We start from the raw sequence: 26,567 nt of genomic DNA, 5'->3' as shown, positions 1-26,567 counted from the left end.
AAAATACAACTTTCTGTTAATGAATTACATTTTGATTGTTGTTGTGTTTGACTGAATTTATGTGAAGAATTTATGTGCAGCTTGCTGGGCGCTTTTCTCAGAGCTCCTGCCGTGACAAGGAACAGTTTGCTAAAATTTAGTGTTTCCTCCTACCCAATTGAAAGGAAGAAGAAGGAAGTGCGATGGGTATGGGGGAGCTGTACAGTGAATTCCCTAATTCTAGATATCCAGGGAAAGGGGGAGAGAGAAGATAGAATTCAAAGTGGTTCTGGGCAGGGTCCTGTTGACCTGCAGAGGATGAGTTGCAGGCAGAGGCAGAAGTAAGTCATCCTGTGTGCAGATGGAGGTAAGTCTGGCTGCAGCTGAAGCATCTCTGCAAATACATCTATTTTAATAAAGGGATGTTAGCTTGAAAAGCACTCAGGAAGATGAATCATTCCTGATTTTAAGGTAACTAGCTTTACTGAGCTCATGGGAGACCTGAAACAAGAGTGTATCGAGCATCATAACATAGACACTAGGCACCTCTGCCCTCAGGGCTCAACATGATGGAGTCTTAGGATGGTATTTGGTTTGGATCATTATAAGGTTAGGATCTAGTTTATAAGGCTAATTTGTCTGCCTCAAGCAGTATCTTGTTTTAGTGACAAGTATCTAAAAAGGCTTAGCACCACATTAAGTCATTTGCAAATACTAAAAATTCTAACAAGCATCCTTGGAAGGAGCAATATTATGGTAATACAGGGAAAAAACAGCTGAAAGCACTCAAGGATAAATGCACATGAACTTTGCATGGCAATTTGGCAATAAATATGAGAAAGCTGAACCACTAAATGAACAAGCCTTTCATGAATTAAGATAAGTAATGGACATGTGCTTATCTGCAGATGTTATTGCAGTTTGTAGAATTGTTCCAAGCATACCATGCTCAAGTCAGGGAGGAATTTGGAGAAAAACCTCAGCCATTTCCATCTCTTCTTTTAAACATTTATGGTGAACGTTTTGACCTTGTACCACTCCAATAAATGAGTTTTCCCTATTTTTTCATTTAATTAAGAGTTTAATGGCAACAACTCCACCAGTTGAGTAGTTTTAAAATACGAATCCGATTCCTACTGTGAAGAAAGCTATTTCTCAATTAGTTTCTTAAGAAGAAATGGAACCTGTCACTTCTTAGCTCATATATGCATATATAAATATAAATATATATAAAAGCAAATTAGAATTTTGTCTACCTCTAATCTCACTGTGGTCCTCTACTTCGCCTCTACAACAGCTGATTCATCTTACCAGATGCCACTGATGCAAAGCATACATTTTATCCAAAGATCTCTGAGTTTTCAAATAATGTAAATAGTTTCTCTTGAAAACATTTTCACAGAACTGAATTTGCTGAGATACAAACTCTCTTCTCAATCTTGTTCATTTTATGAAGACACTAAGCAGCCAACATTGCTATGATATAAACATGGAAAAGATGCTATGACTGCTGAGTCAAGCTGTTTTCAATAAATAGTTTGATGACAGTCATTCCTTTCATGGACTGCTTTTTATATCTGTAGGTTATTTAAGATTATTCCCAGTAGAACTGGAGTTTGTCATTGACATTGTAGCATTCTGAAGGATAAACTTGGAGTTACCTGCAAAGCCTCCATTCAGGAGATAACATGTTCTGCCGAAGCACTCCACTGTGTGTAGATTCTTTGTTTACACTATCTATATCTAGATAATTTAGATTCTCTTCTATATGTAGAGTAAGATATTTAGATCTTTTATCTAAACTACAGTTTCTCAGAGCTTTCAGTTTTACCAGTGCACCAGGTCATGAAATGGTGCTATCCCCTTGTGGCAGTTGTCTTGTGCCATGGAACGTGTTGAACAGACTCTCAGCATATGGCTTCATAGCTTGGTGCCTCCCAAACAGACTTAATTTCCTAGGACTAAACATGGTTATAGGAATGCTACTTAAGGAAGTGTTTACCATGTTTCAGAGATGCAATCCATAAGTGATTGTATTAAAGCTTTTGCAAAACTTAACTTGCAAATTTTAAGTTTCCACAATCCATATTTTATTTAACCCTCATCCTTTGTGATACCACTTGTTCTCACTACTTTGGCTTTAACAGTTCTATTCATAGTTATTAAGAAACAATTCAAAGCACATTTAAGTCCTGGAGATCAAGATACAGCCAGCATATAGTACCCTGCAAATTTGTAATCCACTGGGATTTAAAAGCTATTAAATGACTTAGACAAAGCAAATTCCTTTTTCTGCTGAGCTGTACTGTACATTTCAGAGTATCAGATTGCCCACAGAAACAAGGCAGGACTGAAGGCACCAAGCTGAATACTTGGGGATATAAACAAGTGCCTAGAAAGCAAGACATTTCTTTTTAGAATTTTTTTACAATATGTGGTTCTGCAAATTTAATAAATAAATAAATAACATTTCTCCTTTCCAGTGTTGTTACTACAAAAGAAACTTTGCTGACATTCTTAGATGAGAGACCACAGAAGAGAGGATGCAGGGCAGGAAGCCAAACAGTTTACAATCTCACAGGTCAATGTTCTCTTAATGCACTGTTAATTGCCTCCTGCTGTTGCAGGTCTATTCTGGAAAAGCTAACTCCAGAAAAGGGAGCACAGCTGATGTTCTGTGCCCACTTAGCCTTACTGTGAAGACTGCCAATAGCATATTCTCTGTAATTTGGATTGATAGATCTGTGAGGACAAAGTGTGTACCTGGGGGAAAACAAAGCCTTACCTGGTAATTTATTCAGGTCACTTAATTTTGCAAGCCCTTGATAAGTGGAATTGCAACCAACGGGCAGAAAAAAGGAGATATCCCTAACCAATTATCAATCAACTGAAGTTAATGCTGAAAAATAAGAGTATGCCTGCTCTGTGCAAGTATTTTTACACATGCGCAATGAAGGACATGCTTGGATGCAAAAAGTGGTATCTCTGAGAGCTCAGTTTTTCCCAAACTCCTGAGAAAGCTCACATGTCCTTGTTATGCAAGTGTAATGATAAATTGCTTTTGATAGTGTTTCAAAGCCAGAAAACAAGATGCTATAGTAACAAGCTTCATACATGTATATGATAATGGGGCTACAGAGAACTGAGAAAGCACCAGGTACCATCCTCTCCAATACCGTTATTCATCAGTGGGTCACAAGACTTGTTCCACCTGATGAAGATACAGGGTAAATTTCTAGTTTGGCACCCACAGTGAGTCCAAAATGTACATCAGCAAAACAGCAGCATAACTCACATGGGGACAGGTACAGGAGAGCTACTCCACAAGTTCAGGAAGATTTATTTATTTGTGCTCAGACTTGAAATTGGGAAGTGGGTCAAGCCCAATAAAGGACCGGAGACTCATATTCTATTTAGTATGTATTTCTCACAACAAAAGTTAACACTGCCTTTCACTGTCTCCAACTCAAATCAACTTCTGTCAACTATATGTACAAGTTTTAAAAAACAATACTGATTTCAAAAGGCATGAGACTGCTTGTCTGTACCCCTACCAGAAAGGCTACTGGCCCACATGAATCATTTGGGGTTTGAGTTTCTAGCCTTTCTGTAACATATACATAAGACAATATAGATAAAATCCGATTTTAACCTATGAGTTACAAAACATATTGCATGAATAGAAAATTTAGTATTTCCTGTGCCTATTAAGTAAAGCAGAATCACAACTCATTTTAACTGGACCTTAAATTCTAATACCCAGAGCAGGAGAACATACCTGAAGAAAATTAACTTCAAGTATAAACAATCAATACATTTATTTACATACATATGTTATCCTTAATTATCTCAGTCTGATAGAGTTGTTTGTTAAAACTCTGCTTTATAGTGCTTCTTCTAAAGTATTTTTCTTCTCTGCTTGTGCTAGCTGAGCGTCTTCATTACTTCAAGGCTAAATGGGATGCAGTGATTCACTCTGTAGTTATACAGGACATTACTGGGCTCTGAGCACATGGCAAGGGTGTTACAGAAGGAGCTTTGCCAGAACATTCTCACTAGGCCAGACCGAGGCTTCCTCTTGAAGAATTTCCCACCTGTCAGTTATCCAAATTTTAAAATATAAGTTGTGAACCTGCAACGTGATCTCCTAGCTCCTGTGTCCACACAGTGTTCTGCCTGCAGAATCAGGGCTTTTCTCTGGGCTGGGGATACAGTCTGCGTTGACCCTCATTCTCTTAACTATTTAATTCTGCTCCCAAAAGAAGGGGCATGAAGGTGAAACACAGCAGAAAATTGCTCAGACTTTATAAACTAGCTTGATGTGAACCAATGGCTACACATGACATTTTTCAGATGTTCCTAGAACATCTAGATCAGCTGTGCTTTTAGTATATTAGATGCATGAGTATAGTTTTAGGAATTAAAAATAAATCAAATCTTACATCTTACTTGTTGGTTTGAATTATTATTACTTTCCCCTTGCTCTTATTTCCCCTTGCAGTAGAAGCCTAAATGAATTGGTACACGTTAGTAAAATAACTAGAGTATCTCTAACAGGAGCGGTGGATCACCAGTACAGCTTGATTACGCCAGATCCCTTGGTAGGCAAAGTGGGATTTTAACACTAAACACCAAGAGCACAGCAACAGCTCAAATGAAGCACAGAGAAAGTATAGTGAAGGATGCCATGAAGGCTAAGGTTGGGGAAATGTTGAGTATGTTCCAAAAGGCCATTAAAAGGAAACCCACAAATCACAGGCAGTATGTCAAGTCAAATTCCTGGGAACAACAGAAAGGATAGCATAGAATCGTCTCACAAAGGAAGTTAGAAGCTCCATCACAAGGTCCCCAAATCCAAAGTTGGGGAGAGCCCTCCCTGTTCCAGCACATCCATCTATATAGCTCAACAGATGGTGTCAAAGATGATATGCTAGCGTACTGCTCTAGTAGCTAAGGGAACTTCACCCCAGTTCCTTAATGTTACCATTCACAGAAGACATTGTCAAAGGGGTGCGTTCACCACCCAGAACATTGCACATCTTGCTAGCATTCTGCATTTCGCCTGCATGGAAGAGCCTGGGGAGACCTCAGTCCTTACAGAGCAGGTGGCCTAATCCCATGTGAGTCTAAGGTTTCCTGTAAAACATGCAACTCCCTCCCAGCACTGAATGATTGCATGTCTGTTTTACAGGATTCACTATTAACAACAACAACTAAAAAAAAAAAAAAAAAAAACAAAAACACACCAACAAATCAGAGCCTGTAACTATCCCTTCAAGAATAATTTGGCAAGGCTGAACCCCAAGAAATGTCCAGAAAATGATTGAGCCTTTTGTTACAAAGTGAATGACATTAGCTCTTTCTTTCTGAGGAGAAACCAGAGAAAGGTTATGTCTTCCCATTCGTCTAAAATGGAAGAAAAAATCAGGAGGCAGCAAGATGTATGGGAAATTCAGCATGGCTCACTGCATGCACTGTCCTCAGCCTTTTTTTTTTTTCTTAAGGGAAGAACACGAAAGAAAGGAAGGAAGGTAAGATGTTTCACAAGGTCTTTGGAGGGGCTAACACAATTCAAATATTTCAAGGTCTGTTAGGAGCAGGCAGATAATATCTTTATTGGATCACCTGATATAGTTGGAAAAGAGAAGTTTTCAGGCATTTAAGCCCATCTATACATGTGAGAGAGAAGCATCAGTCTTAAGCACGAAAATATAGGTAAGTCTTCACACTGCTCAGGACTCTGATGGACCTTTGGTATGATGCTACAACAGCTCTGTTCCCTGAAGGAAGCTCCTTCCTTTTTTATTACTGTTCATTACCCATTTATGAAAGTTTTACAGCAGCAAGCATCTGTATGATCCACATACGTGACTTCTCAAAATACATGCAGTCCTATAGGATTGTCTGCTTATGTATTTTTATCAGTTTAAAATAATTCTGCCTATTTAAAACTTGTTTTCAATCTGAAACATTGATATTTTAGAAAAACATGCAATGTTTAAAATTCCATTTGAGACTAAAAAGTGTACAGGATCTGTAGGACAAATCTACTCTCCTTTTCTGGATTTTCAAGAATCACTCAAACAAGAGAACCCTGCTCAGAAAAATAACACAGAAATAAAAGAGAATGAAATTAAAATCTTTAGTAAAAGAATGGGCATGGTTTTACCTTGTATTATAAAAACTGCAAGATATCTTTACCCATTTCTACAATACAACTACAACTTACTCAGTTTGTTAGGGTGAAGATTCTAGAAAGACAAAGGAACTGTCAGGAAAAAAGCCCATCACCCTACTGTCTACTTCTGGTGTGTTCTTTTAATTCTGAATGTGTTTTAACACATTCCTATCACTAAGCAGACCAGAGTGGTCTGTGGTAAATTCACATGTGGTAAATTTAATAATAAAGGGAGAAACACACTCTTACGGGTGATAAAAGATTTGGCATATTTTATTTATGCAGAAGTGGGAAACTTCCCTAGGCAAGTAGCATCAAGCTGCGCAGAATCCAATCTTATATTTAAAAAATTAAACTACCAAGGACAAGCAAGCAAAAATTTGTGTTATACTGCTTTTCTAAGCCTGCATTTAGGTACATGCATGTCTGCCTCTCATGATTTTGCCTATCTAAACTCTAGCCATTTGTCCTAATTCCACTAGCTAAACTAGAGTATTTTAAAGGTCCCCCCACCAGGACTCTGCAGAAACAGATCTCTTTTATGTCACATAACTAAGCTGGTTGCAACAGCAGAGAGCTATTTATCCAAGAGCAAAACTAAACACAAAACCATATGAAAAAAAATTGAAAAAAAAAGCATTTAGCATGTCAGAGAGTTTATTCTACTAATGGTGAGTAATGGCTCGCTATTAAGTCCAAAGACTTATGAAGTATACTTCTGTAGGAATCTGGCCTCAAGTGTTTCCTATACTACACTTTATTTACTCATTTAGATGGCAGAATAAAGTCTATGCTTATAACACTTGAAAATGACAGCAAAATGATGGGTCTGTATGCATGTTTCATGACAGAGCTACAGTTCAAACAAATCTTGACGAATGAGTGAAATGACTTGAAGAAGGCTGGATGCAGGTTAGCAAGAAGTCTGAAGTACTGCCCCACTCCAGAAATAAATAATGGCAAAAACATAGGATGGAGAACTACTGGCAAGGCAGTAGTACTGAAGAAGAGAATCTGGGAATAACAGTGGATCACAACCTAACCTGATTTTAAAATGTTGCGCTGTTATAAAAGGCAAATACAGTACTGGACTGTCTAAGCAGAAGAATGGTGTATCAGTATCTGAAGTATTTCTTCCAGTCTCCTTAGTGCTAGAAAGGGATTAGCTGTAATATTGTCCCCTCTTTTGGGCACAAAATTCAGGAATAATATAGACCAGTTAGAGAGAATCCATGAAACAGCTATGAAAAGAACAAAATTCTAGAAAATTTCATCTATGAAAAATATAGAACCATTGGACAGGTTTAATCATGAGAAGTCTGAAAAGAAAGTAATAATTGTCTCAACCATTTAAGAAGTCACAACAGAGAGAAGAATAAATCAGTTCTCTGTGCTCACTGAAGACAGCTTAAGATAGATAGTCATGAGCTTGAACAGTGAGGGAGATTTAGATTGATTTGTAACTTTAGAAGCAGTGAAGCATTGGAAGAGATTGGCTGGGTCAATGTGCAACGCTTCTTCTTGGACATCATCAAACACAAGTTAGATAAATGTGTCGAGAACGCCATGAGCATATTTGCTTCTGCATGAATGTAGGGGAATGGACTAAGTGCTTTCCCAGGTTCTTCCAGTCACACTTTCTATGATGTTCATGGAAGACTCCCGTCCTCAATGACATCTACACTGCAGTCTTGAAAAGGGAGAATAAGCAAGAAAACACTTTTTCCTTCCAGATTCTGTGTCCAAGAAGCTCTAAAACTTTGGTAAATATGTTAGTCAAAGAGTACAAAATAAGAAGTCATTCAGCAGAAACAACTCCTTTTTAGAAATCCAAGCACTTGGCATGCAGCAGATAGCTGTAAATTTTGTTTCTGTCAGCGTGATCTTCCTGCAATCATCTCCATTTCCCCCTCCTGCTTTCATGACTCCCTAATTTCCCTTAGCAAAAAGAAATTTAATATTGAAGGAAAGGATATTGGAGAAAAAGAAAGCAGAAGGGTGAAGACAGAATAATAAAGAAACAAAGTTGAAGAAATGTAATGGGATTGAGGGAAAGAAGATTCAAGTCAATAGAAGAGTGTTCACAGAAAGTTAAACATAAACAAAATTAAATAGATAGTGGATTCTATGATCTGTTCTATGAATACATACACTTCCTGAGGTCTGTATTATGACCCTGGAGAAGAGATCATGACATTTGTGTCTTCTCCCCAACTTTGTGACAGCCTTTAAGTCATTTAAGACAGGAATTTTAAAAATGCTTTTATTGTCCTAAATGTTGAGCATTTTATGACCCATGATTCCTCTTACAGGACTATAAACCTTTAACAACGATGGGAGTAGATATTAGCCACAGCTGAGTACTTTTAAGTGTCACACTTCTGCATTCAAGGATAATGAGAATAATAAACCCTCCATATCCCACAGCACTATTGTGGGGGGAAATTCACCATTGCTTTTGAGGTGCTCAAACACTACCCTGAAAAAAAAACCCAATAAAGAAGTATTAGCAAGAAAGATTTGAAAATTGACAAAACCATGAATATCTTTCAAATAATAACTGTAAAACTAATACAATCGAGAACCTACTGTGAACAGCTGGAAAGCAACACATAACAGTTACCAACATCTTCAGCATCTGTTCTCAGTCATCCAAAGTTAATTCTATGTTTAAAAATCAAAGCTAGCTGTTTAGCATAAACTAGTTACCTACTACTGTAAATCTAATTGGATGCTGGTTACCCATCCCTCCTTAAACTCAGTGAATTATGTGCCAGCCACTTCAGTCCGAAGAAAGAAGTCACTCAGGGAACTATTAAGAATAGCAATGACTGTGAATAACCCCACAGATGCAACCTGAGAAAGCATTTTCACATACAGAAATTGTTACAGCTTTCACCTCTAGGATGAAAAGTCACTGTCCCTACGTCTCACTAATAAGGTCAGTTTTGGGCACCTCCAATGAAGCTGCCATTTCTGGTGGTTTAAGTGATGGGGACATCTGTCCCCCTGGGAGCTAAACTGAGAGTACAACTCACCTCATAGACATTACCAAACAGCCTGCGTTAGCAACCTTGTCACTTATTCACCTGGCCTGGGTTCAAAACATTGACCTAAAAGTGAAAGGTTCCCCCCAGCCACGCATTCCCAACCAATAAATTAAAAGTCCATCTTCAGTACAAGGTTATCTTTCACCATGAGTTGGGGGGTAGGAGCTGTTAGAATATTCCACTCAGAAGGCTTCGCAAAACTGAGACTTTTAATTAATATTGTCACCACCTTGCTAAGCAGTGACAAAGGTCAGGGTTTTGCAAGTCAGCTTTCTCTTGGACATGAATGACTATTTTTGCAATATAGTTTGTTCATTCACATCATACGCATTAATCCTTGAAAAAAAGGTTGTCACAAACAGCGTCCAGGCAATACTCTGAGAACCTTTTGTCCAAATGCCAATGTCCAGCAGCCCTGAATAATTAATTCTAGATAGCTGGAGTAATGGGGAGCAATCCCTTGCTGGTTGCAGTGATCTTACCTCTTCATCTTCTTCCATCCTACTTCAATAACAATATGCCTGACATCATTTACAGTTATACACTTCAGTAACAATATGCATGACATCATTTACAGTTATACACTACCTTTCTGATGACGCTTTTCCTTTTATGTAAAACAACAGGTATGTTAATACCTTGTCATAACAGAATTAATACCTCTGAATTTTTATTGAATGCATTATGCAATGCATTAAAATGCTCAAGGTACAAAAATAGCACTACAGAATGGTAAATAAATGATATAATCTGTGAATAAACATAAAGTTCACAAACTACTAACAAATTTCTGAGTTATAATAACTCCCATATTAAATTGCTTTCTCTAACAAGAGTGAAAAGACAGACAGTGAATAGAGTCAACATCTGAGTCCTTGCTCTTCCACCACTTTTTGTACAACTCCTTTCAAAGAGTAAAACCTTTTAACGCAACTTTACCTCACAGTAGAGGTGAGATGTAAATACGCCCTGTGGACTGAGAGTTCAAAATGCAGGTTCACAAGGGCTCTGTTCATCTCTCAGATTGAGTGACTGCAGTATGTTACAGTCTCGGGTATGTTTTGCAAAATTAAAATGCTGTAGCAAGTGGAAAGAACTTCTATTTCACATGCCTCCAAAAACGATTATAGGTGAAAAAGTATCTGTGGATCAAGCATATTCAGAACATAGTTCTTAAATGGGAGTTAAGTTTTAAAAACAAAAACAAATGGGAAAAAAGGGCTAAAGGAATAATACAAACGCAAAGTTTTGAATCATCTTTTTTTGGCCAATGGCTTTTGTTTTCCTTTCTTTTCAGATATTGTTCTTGTATTTCCCTTGAAGGAAGAGCTCATGGACATGTTGATCTCTTTCAATAGGCCATATTGTTTCTAGCCTTCAATAATTTAACAATGAACAGTTCATGATAGATTTTTTTTCTTTTAACGTGCAACACTTCCAATTTTGCCCTTCAAAATGTCTCCTACTGAAATCTGCAGAAACACAGAACCATCGCCCCCAAGGACCTGTGCCTTTTTGATAGAGACACAGCACTCCCCCACAGCATGACTGGGAGTGTGCAGGATCCACTCCGAACCTCTGAGGACTGCCAGCTATGTGCATGGCACAACAGTATTCTCCTCTAATACAGTAACCTAACTTTAGAGCATGCTAACCAAATATTCTCTGTTCCAATACACTGCACTTTGCAGAGCTTGAATTTACACTATAAAAAACAAGTAATTCTGACATCGCAGCCTAAAGTGGTATGGCTATAGCAACTAGTATCTCACACAGCATTCCTGATTCCTTTACACCACAGAACTTTACAGTGCATACCTACTAATAAATCAGTTCGCACCCAGTTGGCAGAGCATTAAAATAGATTTGCCATGACACTGCACAAAGTTGAGTGCAGCAAAGAAACGTACGTTTTTATAAAAGCTTTAATGGACTCCATCAGTCATGCAATAAAGACTGCATCTTTGCATTTATATAGAAATACATATTTATATCTCAAAGTGCTGTCCAAAAGACACCTCTCCCCAGCCTATCAGGTAGGACACTAGGGACCTAAGCAGAGAGGCTTAAGCATGAAGTATATAGGTTCTGTTAGAAACTCCAGTGTACTGATGCATGTTCCCAAACATATCTCTTCCATGCATCCTCTCTCTCTTCCTCTCTCTAAGTTTTTAGATACAGATCTTGGGTGACCAAAATTAAGACAACTCCTGATACTTTGGAAGCCATATTCAATTAATGGAACAGTGAGCTATTGGCATTCTGGTGCTCTCTGGATCACTTTTGAGCAAAGTGATATTTGGGAGGTCTCAGTGTAAACAACAGTATAGACAAAGAGCCATATTTAAGGCACATTTTTTTGATCTAACTACTGAATAACAGAAGCACAAGGAAAACACTATTTAGTATTTATGGGACCAAAAGATCCAACGAAAAGTTGAACTGTTATAGTGAAAAGAAAGTCACTCTTTTCTACATGACTCAGAAGGAGTTCATTCTGGAGCACCACCTCCCATGCTCAGCATTTCTATCAACAAACTAGAAGGCATCTTCAGAAACGGATTCACAGTAAAAATGCCAACAGGTCTGGAGGGAACAGTTTCAGCAATGGTTTGAGACCAGCCATTTTCCTGGTTTTTCTCTCCCTCTATATTCTTTTCCAACTGGCCACTTCTTCATTATTACGGAACAAAAGTATAATATCTGTTATATTTGCTTCTTCCTGTGGAGAGTTAAAAATGAAGTACAGGTAATGCAAAAAAGGGTCTTGAATACCGTGGTGGATCTGCAAGGGACAGATCTGCAGGTGTGCTTTAAAGGTGAAGTCTGTGCCCTTTATACTGCCCGGGGCTTTCTCTCAAGTATGTTAAACAAAGAACATGCATTGCCACTACCCTATGAGTGCCAAACAAACCTTCTTATCAAAAGATCTCATCTCCCATTCTCCTTTCCAGTCTTGGGTCCTTCTCCCACCAGCTGTACCCTACAGTGCTTCTCCTGGTTTCCCAAGAGCTTCTGAACTACCACAGATAGTGCTGGCTAACATTTTTTGTTTCAGCAGATGCATATTTAAATGACCAAATACTATTTAGGATGAGATGAAAGAAGCATTGACACATTGTAGTATGGAAGGAACTAAAGGTATGCCCTCTGGAAATAGAAGGATTAATTAAAGTAGGCTAATCCAGGATTTAGTTGACTGGATTTCTAAATGTCTTTCCCTTGCTTTCTCTGTTGATTTTCTTCACCATGCTATCTTTATCCAGTAATTATATACTACATTGCCAGGTGAGTAAGTAAATCCATTTTAAATTGGTCAATACAGTCAATCAGAGCGGAATAACAGTATGTTCCTATCCAATTTATCAACGTTCTTTAAAACACTTCCCTAATGAGAAAAGCATGTCTCCTGACTGAGAAAGCTAAACCAGATTCTGAGAGGTTGGTTTTTTCTTTCAATTCCACACATACATCTTTAAGTCCCTGATACCAATAAATGATGGGAAAAGTATGTCAATAGTCAGGCTCCAAGATATTTACACAGTAAATGTTGTCTATGTGGAACAGTTGAAGATCACCAAATTCAGTTTCATTTATAATCTGAACTAAGTTTTCAGTTGAGAGTCTTATGAGAAGAAAAAAGATTATTAAAAAAAAAAAGAAAAAAAAGAAAAAAAAGAAAAAAAAGAAAACCCTCATGCATTAATTCCCAATTATGGCATATTAGCCAGGTTCCTCAATGCAATATTTCTCACTATACAAAGCATATCATCTGTCTGTGCTAATTTCTTTACTATTTTAAATGTTGATTTAAAAAAATATTCAATTGTGATTTCATGTTATTTTTAAGAATCTGTTTTTTAAACAATTTGGTAACTGCTGCTGTTAAAGATACTACTTAAACATATTGGGTTGATTAAGCTCTAATGTGTTTTTTTTATGAAGCATTAGCTATAGAGTAACATTTTCTAATTTAAAGTATCCCGTAAGCCAGCAGACTTTCAGAAAAATTCCAGAGGCCCTAAATAATTTTTTAAAATGACAGTCAGCTTCTAAAATAGTGAGCTTTTCTTTAAAACAGAACAAAAAGCAAAACATTACTTGGGATCTTTGGATGGCCTGATTATATATGAATATGAAATTTAACTAAGTAACCTGTTCTCAAGCACTTAGCTAAGAATAGATGGGTAAATAACAATGATGGCTGTAACTGCTGAAAGCATAAACACCTGTGGTTTAGACAGTACAGTGTCTGTGATAAGCAAACTGCTTTGTCAATTAAACACACAGTTCTTTTTTTATAGCATATCTGTTCTGAACAGGAGCCATGCTGGGATTTGGGCTCAATCAAGGAAATGAAGGTCAGAGACAAAAAGGAAATGAAGCAAACTTCAGGCTCATGTATGGTGTTTTGTTTGTCTTTTAATATTAATGCCAGATGGATGATAAGTATATTATACATAATATGTACATGCACAGATATTGTGTGGCTGCACTGCAAACTGCATTACTGAAATGACTTGGGATTAAGAAGTGGTAAGAGCAGGGAGGGTTGCTTCAAATTTCATCAGTTACCTGGTATATAGCAGAAGATACTGTACCAACAAATGAAGGGGACTGGAAGTCTATGGATAGAAGAGTCAAAGGTGGTCAGCTGCTCTGCCAAAGAAAACGTACGGTGGAACTACACTCCAGAGCCCAGCTGGAGATGAACTTGGACTATGGAGGTCTGCCATAGCCTAAAGAAACTCCTCTAGATGAAATAATACCCCAGAGCTACACACTTTCTTTTCTTTTTTTTTTTCTTTTTTTTTTTTAATTTGTATTTAGTGCAGCTGGGTACCAGATTTCTTCATACTGAAGAGTGCGATGTCTTAAGTCTTGCAAGCAGTGAAAAAGCTACACTGGTGCCAAGATTAAATATAAAACAGAGTTTAAAAAAATATATCACTTAATGCTAGATGGTTAAGCCTTTCTGTGAGTGCCAAAATAGCAGGCTGATTTTCGGAGGTGCAAAATAGACAGAAGTTCCTCCTGACGTCAGTGGAAATGCCTGGGTGTTCAACACCTATAAAAAATATGAGTGTTTCCTTAGATGCTTAAGGAATAATCACAGATGCTAATTTTAGACTAGGGTAGTCACTTTCCGCAGACTCCTGCTATGGTAGCAGGAGTGAGAAGGCTTTTCTAGGGGGCAGTTCAGAGCAGAAGCCATTTGCTCTAAATTAGGTTCTTCTAGTTATGAAAGTAATGTGCAGCTGCATGGATTTTGCTTACAGGTGTTTGAAGAGAAATAAGAACAAGCACCAGATTTCAAGTTGAGGAGATTCTGACAGTTAAGAGCAGTTGGAAGGAAGCATTTGAAGTAAATGGAAAATTTTATTCATATCAAGTACAGTAAACACTTAGCACTTTCATCTGTAAAGCCAGAACATAGGTATTACAACCACTATTTTGGAGATGAAGACATGGACAAAGTGACACGTCCTTGTAACTCAAAAACAGGGAAAACTGGGATCAGACTTAGAAGCAGCAGTGCCCATTCTTGCATTTAGGACATAAATTCAGGACTAATTTTCTCACCTGTGTGCACACACAGAAATTTAAGGTCCAAATATAGAAACTAACTAAACATTAGCCAGACAACTGTCAGCTTCTCCTTCACCCTGGACAGGCCTTCTGACAGCTGAAGTGTATTTCTACAAGCTACCATTTCTAGTGTGACACTTTCCTAAAAGCGGAACACTCCATTTCAAAGATTTCTACCTCTACCTCTGCAGATGTTCTGTTCCTGCAGAGCAGGAACACCTGCCCTGTAATCCTTCTTGATCTGTATTGAAGAGTAACTTGTACTGCCGGCAGGAAGAGCTACTACAGAATATGTAAAGAAACAGTCAGAGGGTGGTTGTAACATTGTGTTTGCTGGTTAAATGATGTGGAAAGAGCTAACTTTTATCTTTAAATACATGACCAGTTTTATGAGGTAGAAAAAGAGCATTGTATAGCACCTGTATAGTTATGATCAGCTTTTTATATCAAGTCTCTCACCATGAGGCATATTTAAAACCAATAAATCCAGTGGTACTATGAGAACAAATGTCACACATCCTTATCACAGCATTTCATGAAATTATGTTCTTCAAACACTGAAGACTTGAAAATCACTCCAAACTACTAGGTATGAAATGTAATTTAGGAGGAAATGGAATGCTTGATGTGAATACATTCTGCTTCTGGTATCAGCTGAGAGTAAAGAATATATATCCATGAAAGACATATTCAGAGTCAGCAACTTTTCATTGCTCACAGTAAAGGAATACCACATCAGTTACACATTGTTTATCCCAACAATTAGGGCTCAGAAGAAATTATGCTTGGCAGTAAAGCCATCCAAAACAACTCAACTTTGCCAACGGTGTAAGCACTTTTATATGTGTTTGCTTGCATGGATATAAAATAACATGCAGGAGGGATGCCTTTTGACTTGGGACAAAGCTAAGCAGCACAAATTCCCATCTAGTTCTATTTCACTGACATGCTTCTTCCTGAACCATGTCCACCTACATTCCAGATATAAATACAATGCATCCTTCTATAAGCAGGCTCTGCAGTACAACTTCTAAAATACTACCAATATCTATATAGTATTCACCATTCACAACTAAAGAAAATCCTAATGCTCAGTCTCACTGAAATTAATTCAGTAGAATTGTACAGTGCAAAACAGAAATTAGCACCTAAATTAAACATCATTAAATGGATCAGAATTTATGCAGCGGTGATTAAATTTATGTTAGGCATTTGGTATCCAAATTTTCCATTATAATGATGAAACTCCTTTTGTCTTATTTGTAAGAGGATGGAAGGGCTTTGTTGGAAGATTTTGAACTGTGTTACCCCATTGGCAAGAAGCGGTCACAATTCAGTTTACAGAGCTGTCTTATTTTGATTTGGAAATTGGTGATGTAATCATGATATTTTTTTACTGGGATTCACTAGTTTATGGGATATACCTCAACCCTGCTTTTGCTTGCACAGGGCTACAAATTGTGTGAGTGTGAATTCCCTATTTACTGCGGTCTCAGGGCTGAGGACCCTCAGTGCTCTTTCAAGTAGAAAACTTTGATGCCTCTCTCTTCAGCTCTCCAGTGACCCATCACAGATCCATGGCAAGATGCAGACCTCCCACCCCCAACAGATTATAGCAAAGTCCACTGCTTAACACACAGCTTTTCTCTAGCTCTTAAGCACCTTGGTTACAGCTTATGGAAACCCACTTAGATCCATACTTTCTTCCAATCCTTATTGTCTTACTAATTGGATCAGCAGACATTTTACTATATGAATTTCAGGGGAGGCTGTGGTGTGTACCTGTGAACACAGGTAGGAGGTAGCCTTAGCTTCCCATTATAAAATGATTCACATAATTTCTTTTCATAGCTATACAGTTCCATTGCTGGCAGATATTTGGAGGTGAGTGGCAATTAAGAGCTGAATTAGGACTGCAGGAATTATCCATTTGACAACACTACCAAAAGCACACAGAGCCTGGAATGGGTCAACATTGAAAGGGCTGTTTGAGTTTAAATAGAAAATATAATATTGAGTAATGTATTGATTTCTCGCACTTGATATTGATAAATAAAACCTTCCCATTTGAAAAAACTACCTCCATAAACATTTCTAGTTAAGTGATTTTCATAATAGCTTTCTGTGAATTTTCCTTCATATACCAGCACCACAGTCTTCAGGGCTCTCTTTAGCTGCACACCTTACTGACAGCTTCCAAGACAGAATATGAAGCACACTAAGAAAATATGGTTGTTCCACTGTCCTTTCAGCATGCTCCTCTCAAGCACCATTCCACACAAGCAACATCAGCAAGAAGAATTTAACGTGTTACTATTTTAACAAGCACTAATCTCTAAGAGGCCAATTGTACAGAACAAGCCATAAACACATCCCATATTCCTACACAGAGTGTCTCTACCATCATGGCATCTCTAGGATGAGAGAAACTGCAACTCCATGTCCATTGCATCAGTGTCTAATGTTTAGGGCAGTTATGGTATACGCTGAAATATCAAGACATGCTGTGGCATAAAATAATGAAGTCTGTCCATTGAATACCAAGTTCTGGGTCAGACCCTATATGGGACCATCTACCACTGGGGAGGTCACTTAAAGAGCACCCAGGATTTAAAAGGAAATGAGATGTTTTATGTTTGAGTTTTAATACTAGAGGTTTTGGCATCCACTGTTTGAAAATTCTTGATGCATCTGGAGGAGAAGCATTTGGCCTTGGAGTGCTGAAACTTCATGCTACCACAGGCACACTGCATCTATAGTGGCATATATAATTTGGCAACACATTCTTCTATAGAAGACAGTCACAGTATTGGCTGAATACTAGGGAAAAAAAAAGTCTAAAAAGGTGAAATTGTTTTTTGAACTATTGGTAGCAATAGAAAATCCTGATTTCAGCCTACAGAGTTCCCAAGACACTTATGTCATCCTAATTCTGTGCATGAAAGGTAGAGGCAGAGAACTGCAGTGTAGGATTCAGTATAGCACAATATTTTTCCACTGATTAACATTCTGATTTCAAATCAGAAGGATGTTCTTCCTAACAAATCAAATCCCTTCCTGAAATTAGTCCTAAAGCTACTCAAGCCAGTACACCCATCCTTACAAGAAATATCCAACTGTTAATGGGTAAATACTAGGAATAAGTAACGAGAAGGCTGATACTCTCTTAGAAAGGAGTGTACCTTCTGCATCTATGACACCCCCTACATTCACTGCTGGCTCTCATCCAGACCCTGTTCATATTGCTCAGTTGCAGAGGGGAATCTCTGTGCCTTCTCAACAATCCCACTAGTATTCCACGTGGGTAATAAGTGTCACCTCATTAAAAACTCTCAAGAGATGGATGGTATCTCTACGCACTATGGGAGCTTACTTAACTCCAAGGCTGATTATTCAAGGAAATAATTTTGCACAGCCTAAAAAAAAAAACCACCCAAGCACTGCTGCCAACCCCGCACCCCCCCCCCCCAAAAAAAAAAAAAAACCAACACCAAAAAAAACAAAACCCCAAACACAAAACACCACCCAACTTTGATTATTTCCATATAATCTCAGTAAGAGTGAGACATAGGCTGGAATGCCCTGTCCACACTGTAGATATTGCTATATTCTCCATCACAATGATTTCAATCCAGAGCCTGTAAATCCATGAGGAGTGGTTTTACAGTACTGAATTTTGCTGGCGGCTCCCAGACCCTCCTGCCAGTGTTCTTCTGCCTTACATCTCTTTTTCATTCATTCAGGCTTGATTATTTCTCTCCTCCTCTTCCTGGTTGAAGAATGAAGCTGTTTCCTTCTACTACTTCATCCATCTTCTCACTCACCAGTAGACTGTTTCCAGGAAGAGATTTCTGATATCGATTCCATCAACAGAAGACCATAGAAACTTCAGAGTGAATTCAGGACACTGACTGTAACTCTATTTATAGACACTGAAGTCAGACAGCACACAAGGTCAATTTCTCTTTTAGGCTGCAATGAACCTCTCAAATCTGCTGAACTTAATGAAGGTGCAGCAACACTTGAAAAAGAAGAATGTTGCCCATAATTTGTAGTCCTGGTAGCTTCTTCCAAACAATTTGCCATACACGTGACTTTCAAATGATTTTTTTTTTTTTTATTTGCAAGGATAACAGGAGTTGTATTACCAGCCAAAGGAGGCAATGCAGATAAAGCCTTATAGGTCAGACTGAAAGTGCAATGTGGTATGTACTTCTGAAGACTGGAAAGACACGGCTTCTTTCCTAAAGAACCTTTTCCGAAGTCCTCACTAATGCACAGCATTCAGTGTCATCAAGAAGATTTGCATTCACAAAGAGTGCAATATCAAGATAAAGAAATATTCAGAGTCTTCTTTTTTATTTTACACCAGTGTAAAAAAACATTAAAATGGTCAGAAATTGCATTGACACTTAAATTAAAACCCTTCTGCACTAACAAAGTGCTCGTATCAGGGCCATGCAGCAATCTAGAATAAGACCATTTGTCTACAATAATATCAGTAAGGCAAGGAGCATGTTTCCAGTTCTTTCCTTACATCTATTAGTGCAACAGTGTCAGATATATCTGAATAACCCATATGAAATATGTGGAGCCTGTTTAGTGCTTTACAGTACAATACAACTGTCCTGAAGAAGGGATAACACCTGTTTCACAACCTTCAGATCGTTATCCTGAAGGCTTAAGACTTCCTTGAAAAACTAACAAACCACATTTCACGTCAAAGTTTAAAAAAGCACACTCCTATAATAAATTATTTATAGAAAAAATACAAATTATAAAGAGCACCATTTAACACACAGCTCACTGAGTGATATTGGCAGTTCAAATGCACTGCAAACAATACGTTTGCATTTTGAGCTAGCGTCATTGTGCTTTGTTTCCTAAGCTGCAGGGACACTTCATTTTTCTACTTTCCTCTTATTTATATTGAGATACAGGCTAGTGAAAACTAAAAGATTCTTTATGTTTGTTGAACTTCTTTTTTGGAACTTAAAAAATAAATTTATCATGGAGAAAAGAGAAATCAGGTTTTAAGTCTTCCACTATGAACGAGTATGATTTTTATGTCCAGCAGGGTAGGGACTGAAAGACAGCTAATCACTAGCCTGATGTACCATAAAACCAACCACTTCTATCAGTTGTTACAAGTATCACTGCTATCCTCTTCTGAGGCGAGCTGACCTTGCCCAAGATTACAAAGCAGAGTGAAGAAGAGAATCCCACCCCTCTGGCCAGACTTTTTGATTTCCAATACTTTTATATTTCAGTGTATATATTATACTTCAGTGTAGTACTGAAGAAACCAGGGACCACTTTCATAGATCTTTCAACTGCTGTTTAAGCACACGTGGCCAGTGGAAGTGTACTGAGGAAATGAGCAGATTTCAGAAGTTTCCGATCTACATGTTTCAAAATACAGCAAGGCTGTGGTTCTCTAATTATTTCCTACTGAAGACAGCATGTCCATGCAAAATACAGGTTTTTTTACTATTTAGTCTTTTTTTAAAGTTGCTGCCTGAAATTTCCAACCATATGATCCTTTTTAAGTTTTTACCAGTAGTGTCTAATGCAGCAAATGATAAAATTGTTGTGTTTTCTTGACTTGACACAGGACAAACGTTATCCCAACTAAAACATTTAAATTGTTGCTCACATTCAGAGAGACAGAGGTAAGCTACAACTCAGCTTCCTTTCCTGTAGTGTGCTTCATTTTTATTCTGACACCTGCAACCACCAAGGAGCCTGGATTACAGCAGACCATAATACTCTATGAACCATGGTTATAATTAGGCGTCACATCCATTGTAATCCTATGGACGTCATCATGTGCTACCAGCATCTGTTGACAGATCTCATACCAGGCATATCACTGAAATGGCAAGTCTGGAGAGCACAGCCCACAATAGAAACAATGGCATTTATTTTTGGTTTGTTCCAAGACTGTCTAATACAAAATATATGCTGCCAACTGCCAGGGCTCCACTGAGATCACTTTTCAATATCATATTGCCAGTTAGAACAAAGATCTGTGCCCGTGTATCTGCAATCTTCTCCTAATAATTAAGGAAATAAAGAAAGCACTTTCTGCAACTCTCTTAGCAACAATTAAAGAAAGATAGAAGCCTTGACATTTTATGAAGTTTATCAGGCCCTTTATCATGACAGTACTTATTTTTCACGTAATAAAAAGCTCTCACTCCTTTCCAAGACAAGGAATGAGGATACCCTCTCCTAAATTTTATTTAATTGCGGTATCAGTTTAATATTAAAACTAAGCCCTGGGAATTGGCAACATAAAGTAGCAAAGCTACAATCTCTCTACATAAGTAAAGCAGAGTCTGCTTTGACTTCTCAGTGTGGAAGCCTGACTTTCTGCTGAAGGGCCGTCTGTTTGGAGGAATGGAAACAAAAAATTTGCTATGGGGTCTTATACTGACTACTCACCACTCTTCTGTTTAAAGTCAAAACATTTACTGTAAACATAAGAAAGCCTACAGAACTCAAACTCCATTTTTTATCATTTATCTGCACTGTAAGAAAACTGCATCAGAGTGCTGACTACCTAGTAACCTGTCCATTATTTCTTTATTTTAAAAACAGAATTCTCTGAAATGCTGGACGATTGAATCCTAACCAGATGTAACCACGACCTGTTATGGCTGAGCAGTTTCAAATCACTAAAGCACTTAAGCACTAAGATAATTTCCATTCTTACTGTAAGACATAATAGTTCACCATCTAAAGAGTGTCACATTAAAACAAATGTCAGTGTTGATGTGTACAGCTTAATAATTGGTTAGGAGTTGCAGGAGCTGGCAGATCAAGAAAAATGAACTTCTAACTTAGCCCAGAACTGCTCCCCCGATACTCATACAGCAGGATCCTGTACAAGCTGATCCAGGATCAACAGGTGTGAATGTACAAAAATGAATAATACCAGCTAAAGCTCACAGAAGAAGGTAGGCTACAAGTAAAAACTGAGAGGAAAATATCGGTTCTACTCATTTTAATAGAAAAGCAAACCCATTGGCCCCAACAATTCAATAGCTCTTACTTTTATAGCTATACTTTTATAGTATAGCTTTTATAGAAGCTGTGATTGTAACAGTGGGCCAGGCTGTCATCAGATATAAATTGGCAACTTCAGTTTTTGAAGTGAGCTGTTCATCTACAGCAAAAAGCATATTCAACTTCATTGCCTAGAGCACTGTTTCTCCCTCTCTCCCTCCCCTCCTCCCTTTTTCTTTTCATTCTTGTAACCAGCAGATAACCTTTTAATCCCAGATCTGTCAGCTGTGACTTCAACATCACCTTTTACATTAGGAAGTAACAAATCCTTTACAATGTTTCATCTCTCTTTTCCATATGCTGCTTAAAACTCAGTTTCAAGTTAGAAATTAGAAATCACAAATATTACTGAAGTACCAAACCATTGATAAAACTGCTGATGGGATTATAATTTCTGCCTATGTTCAGAAAAAGAGTATGGGCAGTACTTGATGGTTTTCTTACACCTAAAAGGCACAAACCATTTCCTCTACAATGGTATATTCCAAGGAATTTGCAGATGCATTTTTTCCCAGACAGCAAACTGGCATGTGGGAAATTAATCATGAATTATAGTTTTCCAGATCTAGCCTGGATACATTTCTAGGCAGTATTTTCCTTGTCAGATCATTCACTCAGAATGAAGAGTAAATTCTCATAAGAGCTGACTCACAAGATCACAATTTCAAAAGTGATTTCTCAGTCTGCTCTCAGAAATATTGCACACTTTTTTGCACACCAGTTTTGAAGCATCTCATTCATCTCCCTGTTTAGAATTGCAATTTATTGTTTTTGAAAAGCAATCAGGTACACACATTCATTCAGAAACCACTTACCTGAAAAAAAGACCCAGGATGTGAAGTAAAAAATTAGTGAAATACTAATATATAAATCTAGAGGTACTGACAGGGTATTTCCAGTGCAATATAAAAAGAAACTCCCGATGCTCGTAAGTTAGTTTCGCCTTACACAGGTTTCACTTAAGAGTCCAAAAAGTTAATGCTTTATCCTCAACATATGGCATAGCTAATATATATTATATAATGTGATGTATAATTGTAACATAACGTAAAAAAATGTTAAGTATATTCTCTTAAGAAATTAGAACCTCTTACTGCACAGCCCTGGCAATTCCAGATACAGTGTGGCAGTAAGAGAAGACATCATTCCACACAGAAGCACAGACACACATTATTTCCAGACCTTTCTTTGCTGTTTCTCCCATGCTGGGTCCAGGAGCAGGTCCCTGTCCCATTCTTCTTCTTGGGTCATGTACTCATCCTCTTCATAGTTGTAGGTGTACTGCATGTTTGTTTCTATCTGGTTCATGCTATTCATGCTACCCGCAGATCAGCTTTAGCTGCTGTGGCTTCTACTATGTTTTGAGTTTAGTTTATGTGCTGATGGGTTGTAGGTAGCAGTATCTTTTTACTTTCTTTGGTTGTTTTTTTTTTTTCTTTTTCCAAGGTGACAGGGAGTGATAAGTCTTGCTGAGAGCAGAGGTTGAAACTGTCAGGTAGGTGCTGACCTGTGGTGACCTTCCTTCTCTCTCTCTCTCTCTCCTGCCCTCCTTCCCTCTCTCTCCCTACTGTTGCTGTTGCTGTAGGTCCCAGCGGCTGACCCTGCGGAGAAGCCCAGCGCGGCTCATTGCTGCGGCTTATTATCCCCGCCGGGCTGTCACGTGGCGCTGCGGCGGCCCCAGCCCCGCTTCGCCGCGGCCCCTGCCCCGCTGCCGCCGCCCTTAGCCCCGCTGCCAGAGGCGCCAGCCCCCGCTGCCCCCAGCCCCGCTGCCGCTGCCCCCAGCCCCAGCCCCGTTGCCCCCAGCCCCGCGGCCGGCGGCCCCTGCCCCGCGGCCCCGCGGCCCCAGCCCCATGGCCAGGCACCCTCCACCGGCCGGGGCAGCGGCGGGGCAGACCCGGGGCGCTGCACCCGCCGCTCCCTCACAGGGCAGCGGGGCTGCCTGCGGCGATAAGGCTGACCCCGGGAATACACCTCCCGTAAGCGCTTTGGGCAAAAAGTTGGCTGCTCGTCTGACTGTCTCTCCTTCCAATTTGATAAAATACCTGTCTTTTTTTCTTTTTTTTTTTTTCTCCCTACTGACATATATTTCTACTTCTCAAGACCCATCTATGATTACTAACGCAGTGTGACACTGTTTATCATTAGTCTGAAGTCTGCGTGGACCCTTGAGTCACTCCACATTTCCCTTTTTGGATTAAAGATCACAAGAGCCAGTGCAGACAAGGATGCCCAAGAAATGAAACAAGTTCCAGTGGAGATCAGGTCTGGAGTTAAACCAGAAAGCACAGCTTAGAAAAGCAACATACACCTTTTTCATCCAGGAAACACAGTACATAGAATCATAGAATGGGTTGGGTTGGAAGAGACCTTAAAGATCAGAAGTCTGTGGAACCAACAACTTCTTAAATGTGTGACAGGAACGATTCACCCATGCTTTCCACAGGGTAAAAGCTGAAAAGATAGCACTGAGCTCAAGCATCCTGGCAAGCACGTCCTGTATCTCCCCTGTCATATCATTTCAGTTGCCCTAGCGACAATGTTTCTTCTGGGAATCGGCAAGTTTAGTACGTTGTTCATGTAGCCTGTCATTAATGCCTGCACCTATCACCAGCCAAGGTAATCTTCTCTAGCAGTGTCCACACTGGATGCAATTTGAACCTTACTTAGATGAAGAAAATGCTCACCAAAGCTGAGCTTTTGGAAACCATAAAAGACAAATACATAAGGGAGAAATCTGTTCAGTAAAGGCAGCCATAGGTTTCTACGCCAATGTGAATGAATAACCAGAATAATTAACAGTTAGACAGCATAAGTCCTCCACTTTGTATTGCTAACTAAAGCTCTACTTTCTGCCAAGTCACCTTCTACCCCGGAAGTCCATGCAATTTAGAAGAACATGCATACATGTACAGCTAATACCTACCCATCAGCTCAAAAAAAACTTTGTAAATGCAACACTAATGTTGCAAATGGAATTTAGAAGAGGACTGCCAACATGTTCCACGCAGTCAAAGCAAGCTGAACTTTCAAAGGTGATGTTCATACTGTAAGATAAACAGTATGAAAATCAAATTCCAAATCTAAGCAGCAAAGTCAGAAGGCAAAAGCACGTGCTTTTCACCTGCTCATTGCAAATATTCTCAAGGTTGCTACATTTCCATCTATATAATGAAGCAAACATTGATGAATGCTATGCCTAGACTTTTGTTCACGTGCAGATGAGCATTCTCTTAGGATACTCATACACACTTTCAATTACAAAACAAAATATTTCATGTATGTACACATTGTGTGTATGCTGGTGTAATTTGTGTGGTTTATTTTTATGGCTGGGTAGTCACCCATGGTTTGTGATACATGTCCAATTTCAATCACCCAAATGACTAATCAAGCTTTTGAAATCAGTAAAACCATTTCTTCTTATTCACGACCCACAGCACAGGAGAAGTTTCCAGAGGAAAAGGAGGAAGAAGTCAGAAAAATCCCAGAAGTATACACATAAAGCTTTGATGCTCCTGCGCAAAGAGCTTTCCTGCACTGATAAGACCCAAGACCTTTTACGCACTGCCTCATTAGAGGTGAACCATTGCAACCAGCTTCACACCTTTCCTCCACACTGTCTTGTCTGGGGATCTCCATGGATGCAGTCAGAGGGTACCGCACGCTCCCAGCTGCACGGTACAGGTGAGCCTCACCAGTACTGGTGGCTTCATACAGGGATGTACTAGTTAAAAGCCACATTTTAGTTGTTGGCCCTCATCCTATAACACAGGCCAGAATGCCTGTGTCATGAAATAAAAACCTGAGGTATTATGATGACAAAGAAATCCGATCACCGATCACACTGTAGATTAGGACTGGTATCAGATTTCTGGAAATCCAAGGGAAATCTACCCAGATTTTCTAGAATTCTGAAAGAAGGTTATTTTTTCATAAAATAACTGGATTTGCTCAAAACTTAGCTAGCCACTGCTGCAAAGGTACTGTTCATTTTTTCATGTTTACTTCGTACATAGGTAAACTTAGTACTTTCATAACAAAACAAACAAAACAAAAATGTCATAATTGTTCCAAGGAACCAATAGCTAGAAAGATGGTATCTCTCAGCTAGTTTGAGAGATTAAAAAAATTCAAGTTAATTCCAAACAGGAATAAACCCACATTTTTCTATAAGGGGCAAGTCCTTCAAAACACACCTTGGGTCGGTTTTGTTAGCCCATTTTGGATTAATAATTTTTTTCCGAATGAAAAAGCTGATTTTTTCATTCTGAAAGTGTCAAAATAGGGGGCTTCAGCTTCATTAGTGTGCATTTTGACAGAGTTGGGCTTTTTACCTATGAAACAGGAAGCTAAATGGAATATCCTTGTTTTAAAAAAACCGCCTATCTTGATGGACTCTGACCTGTTCTAGATTCTCTAAATAACTGCTTACTGCCCCTTAATCAGGCAGCAGAGGAGATATTTATAGATGGAGCTTTAGGAGGAGTATCTGGTATTTTGTTTACTACTTTAATTTAATTTTATAAACAAACTGTGTGGATGGAAGTGAGAAGCATATGAATGGAGGTCCGTAGTGGAAAGAGCCAAAATGGAACTCTGACACCAAACTTGAAGTGGAAGGGGAGGCGCTTCTTCCAGCTCACCTAGAGAAAGGAAAGCTATGCCCAGCAAAGTAGTATGAATAAAGTAGTGTGCTTCAA

At 38.7% G+C, this 26,567-nt stretch overlaps 1 protein-coding gene across 8 annotated transcripts in view; it reads right to left on the bottom strand.

Annotated features, from left to right (window-relative positions):
* ACTN2 (actinin alpha 2) overlaps nt 1-23,530 on the bottom strand; it is a 69,889-nt gene extending 46,359 nt beyond the window's left edge. For 2 of the 8 annotated variants that reach the window (XM_080389114.1, XM_080389108.1), the window contains exon 1: nt 23,050-23,527. In XM_080389114.1, coding sequence (XP_080245240.1) covers nt 23,050-23,184 — 135 coding nt within the window. In that variant the 5' untranslated portion in view covers nt 23,185-23,527. Of the gene's footprint in view, nt 1-23,049 lie in introns of all 8 variants that reach the window. The other 6 variants (XM_080389110.1, XM_080389109.1, XM_080389113.1 and 3 more) reach the window with 6 other exon arrangements.
* Nucleotides 23,531-26,567: the final 3,037 nt, after the last annotated feature.

Source organism: Falco punctatus (assembly GCF_963210335.1).
Source record: "Falco punctatus genome assembly, chromosome: 5".
In the NCBI taxonomy this organism is placed as follows: Eukaryota; Metazoa; Chordata; class Aves; order Falconiformes; family Falconidae; genus Falco; species Falco punctatus.
Note: the sequence above shows the minus strand (reverse complement) of the source record. Positions and strands in the feature narration are given on the sequence as shown.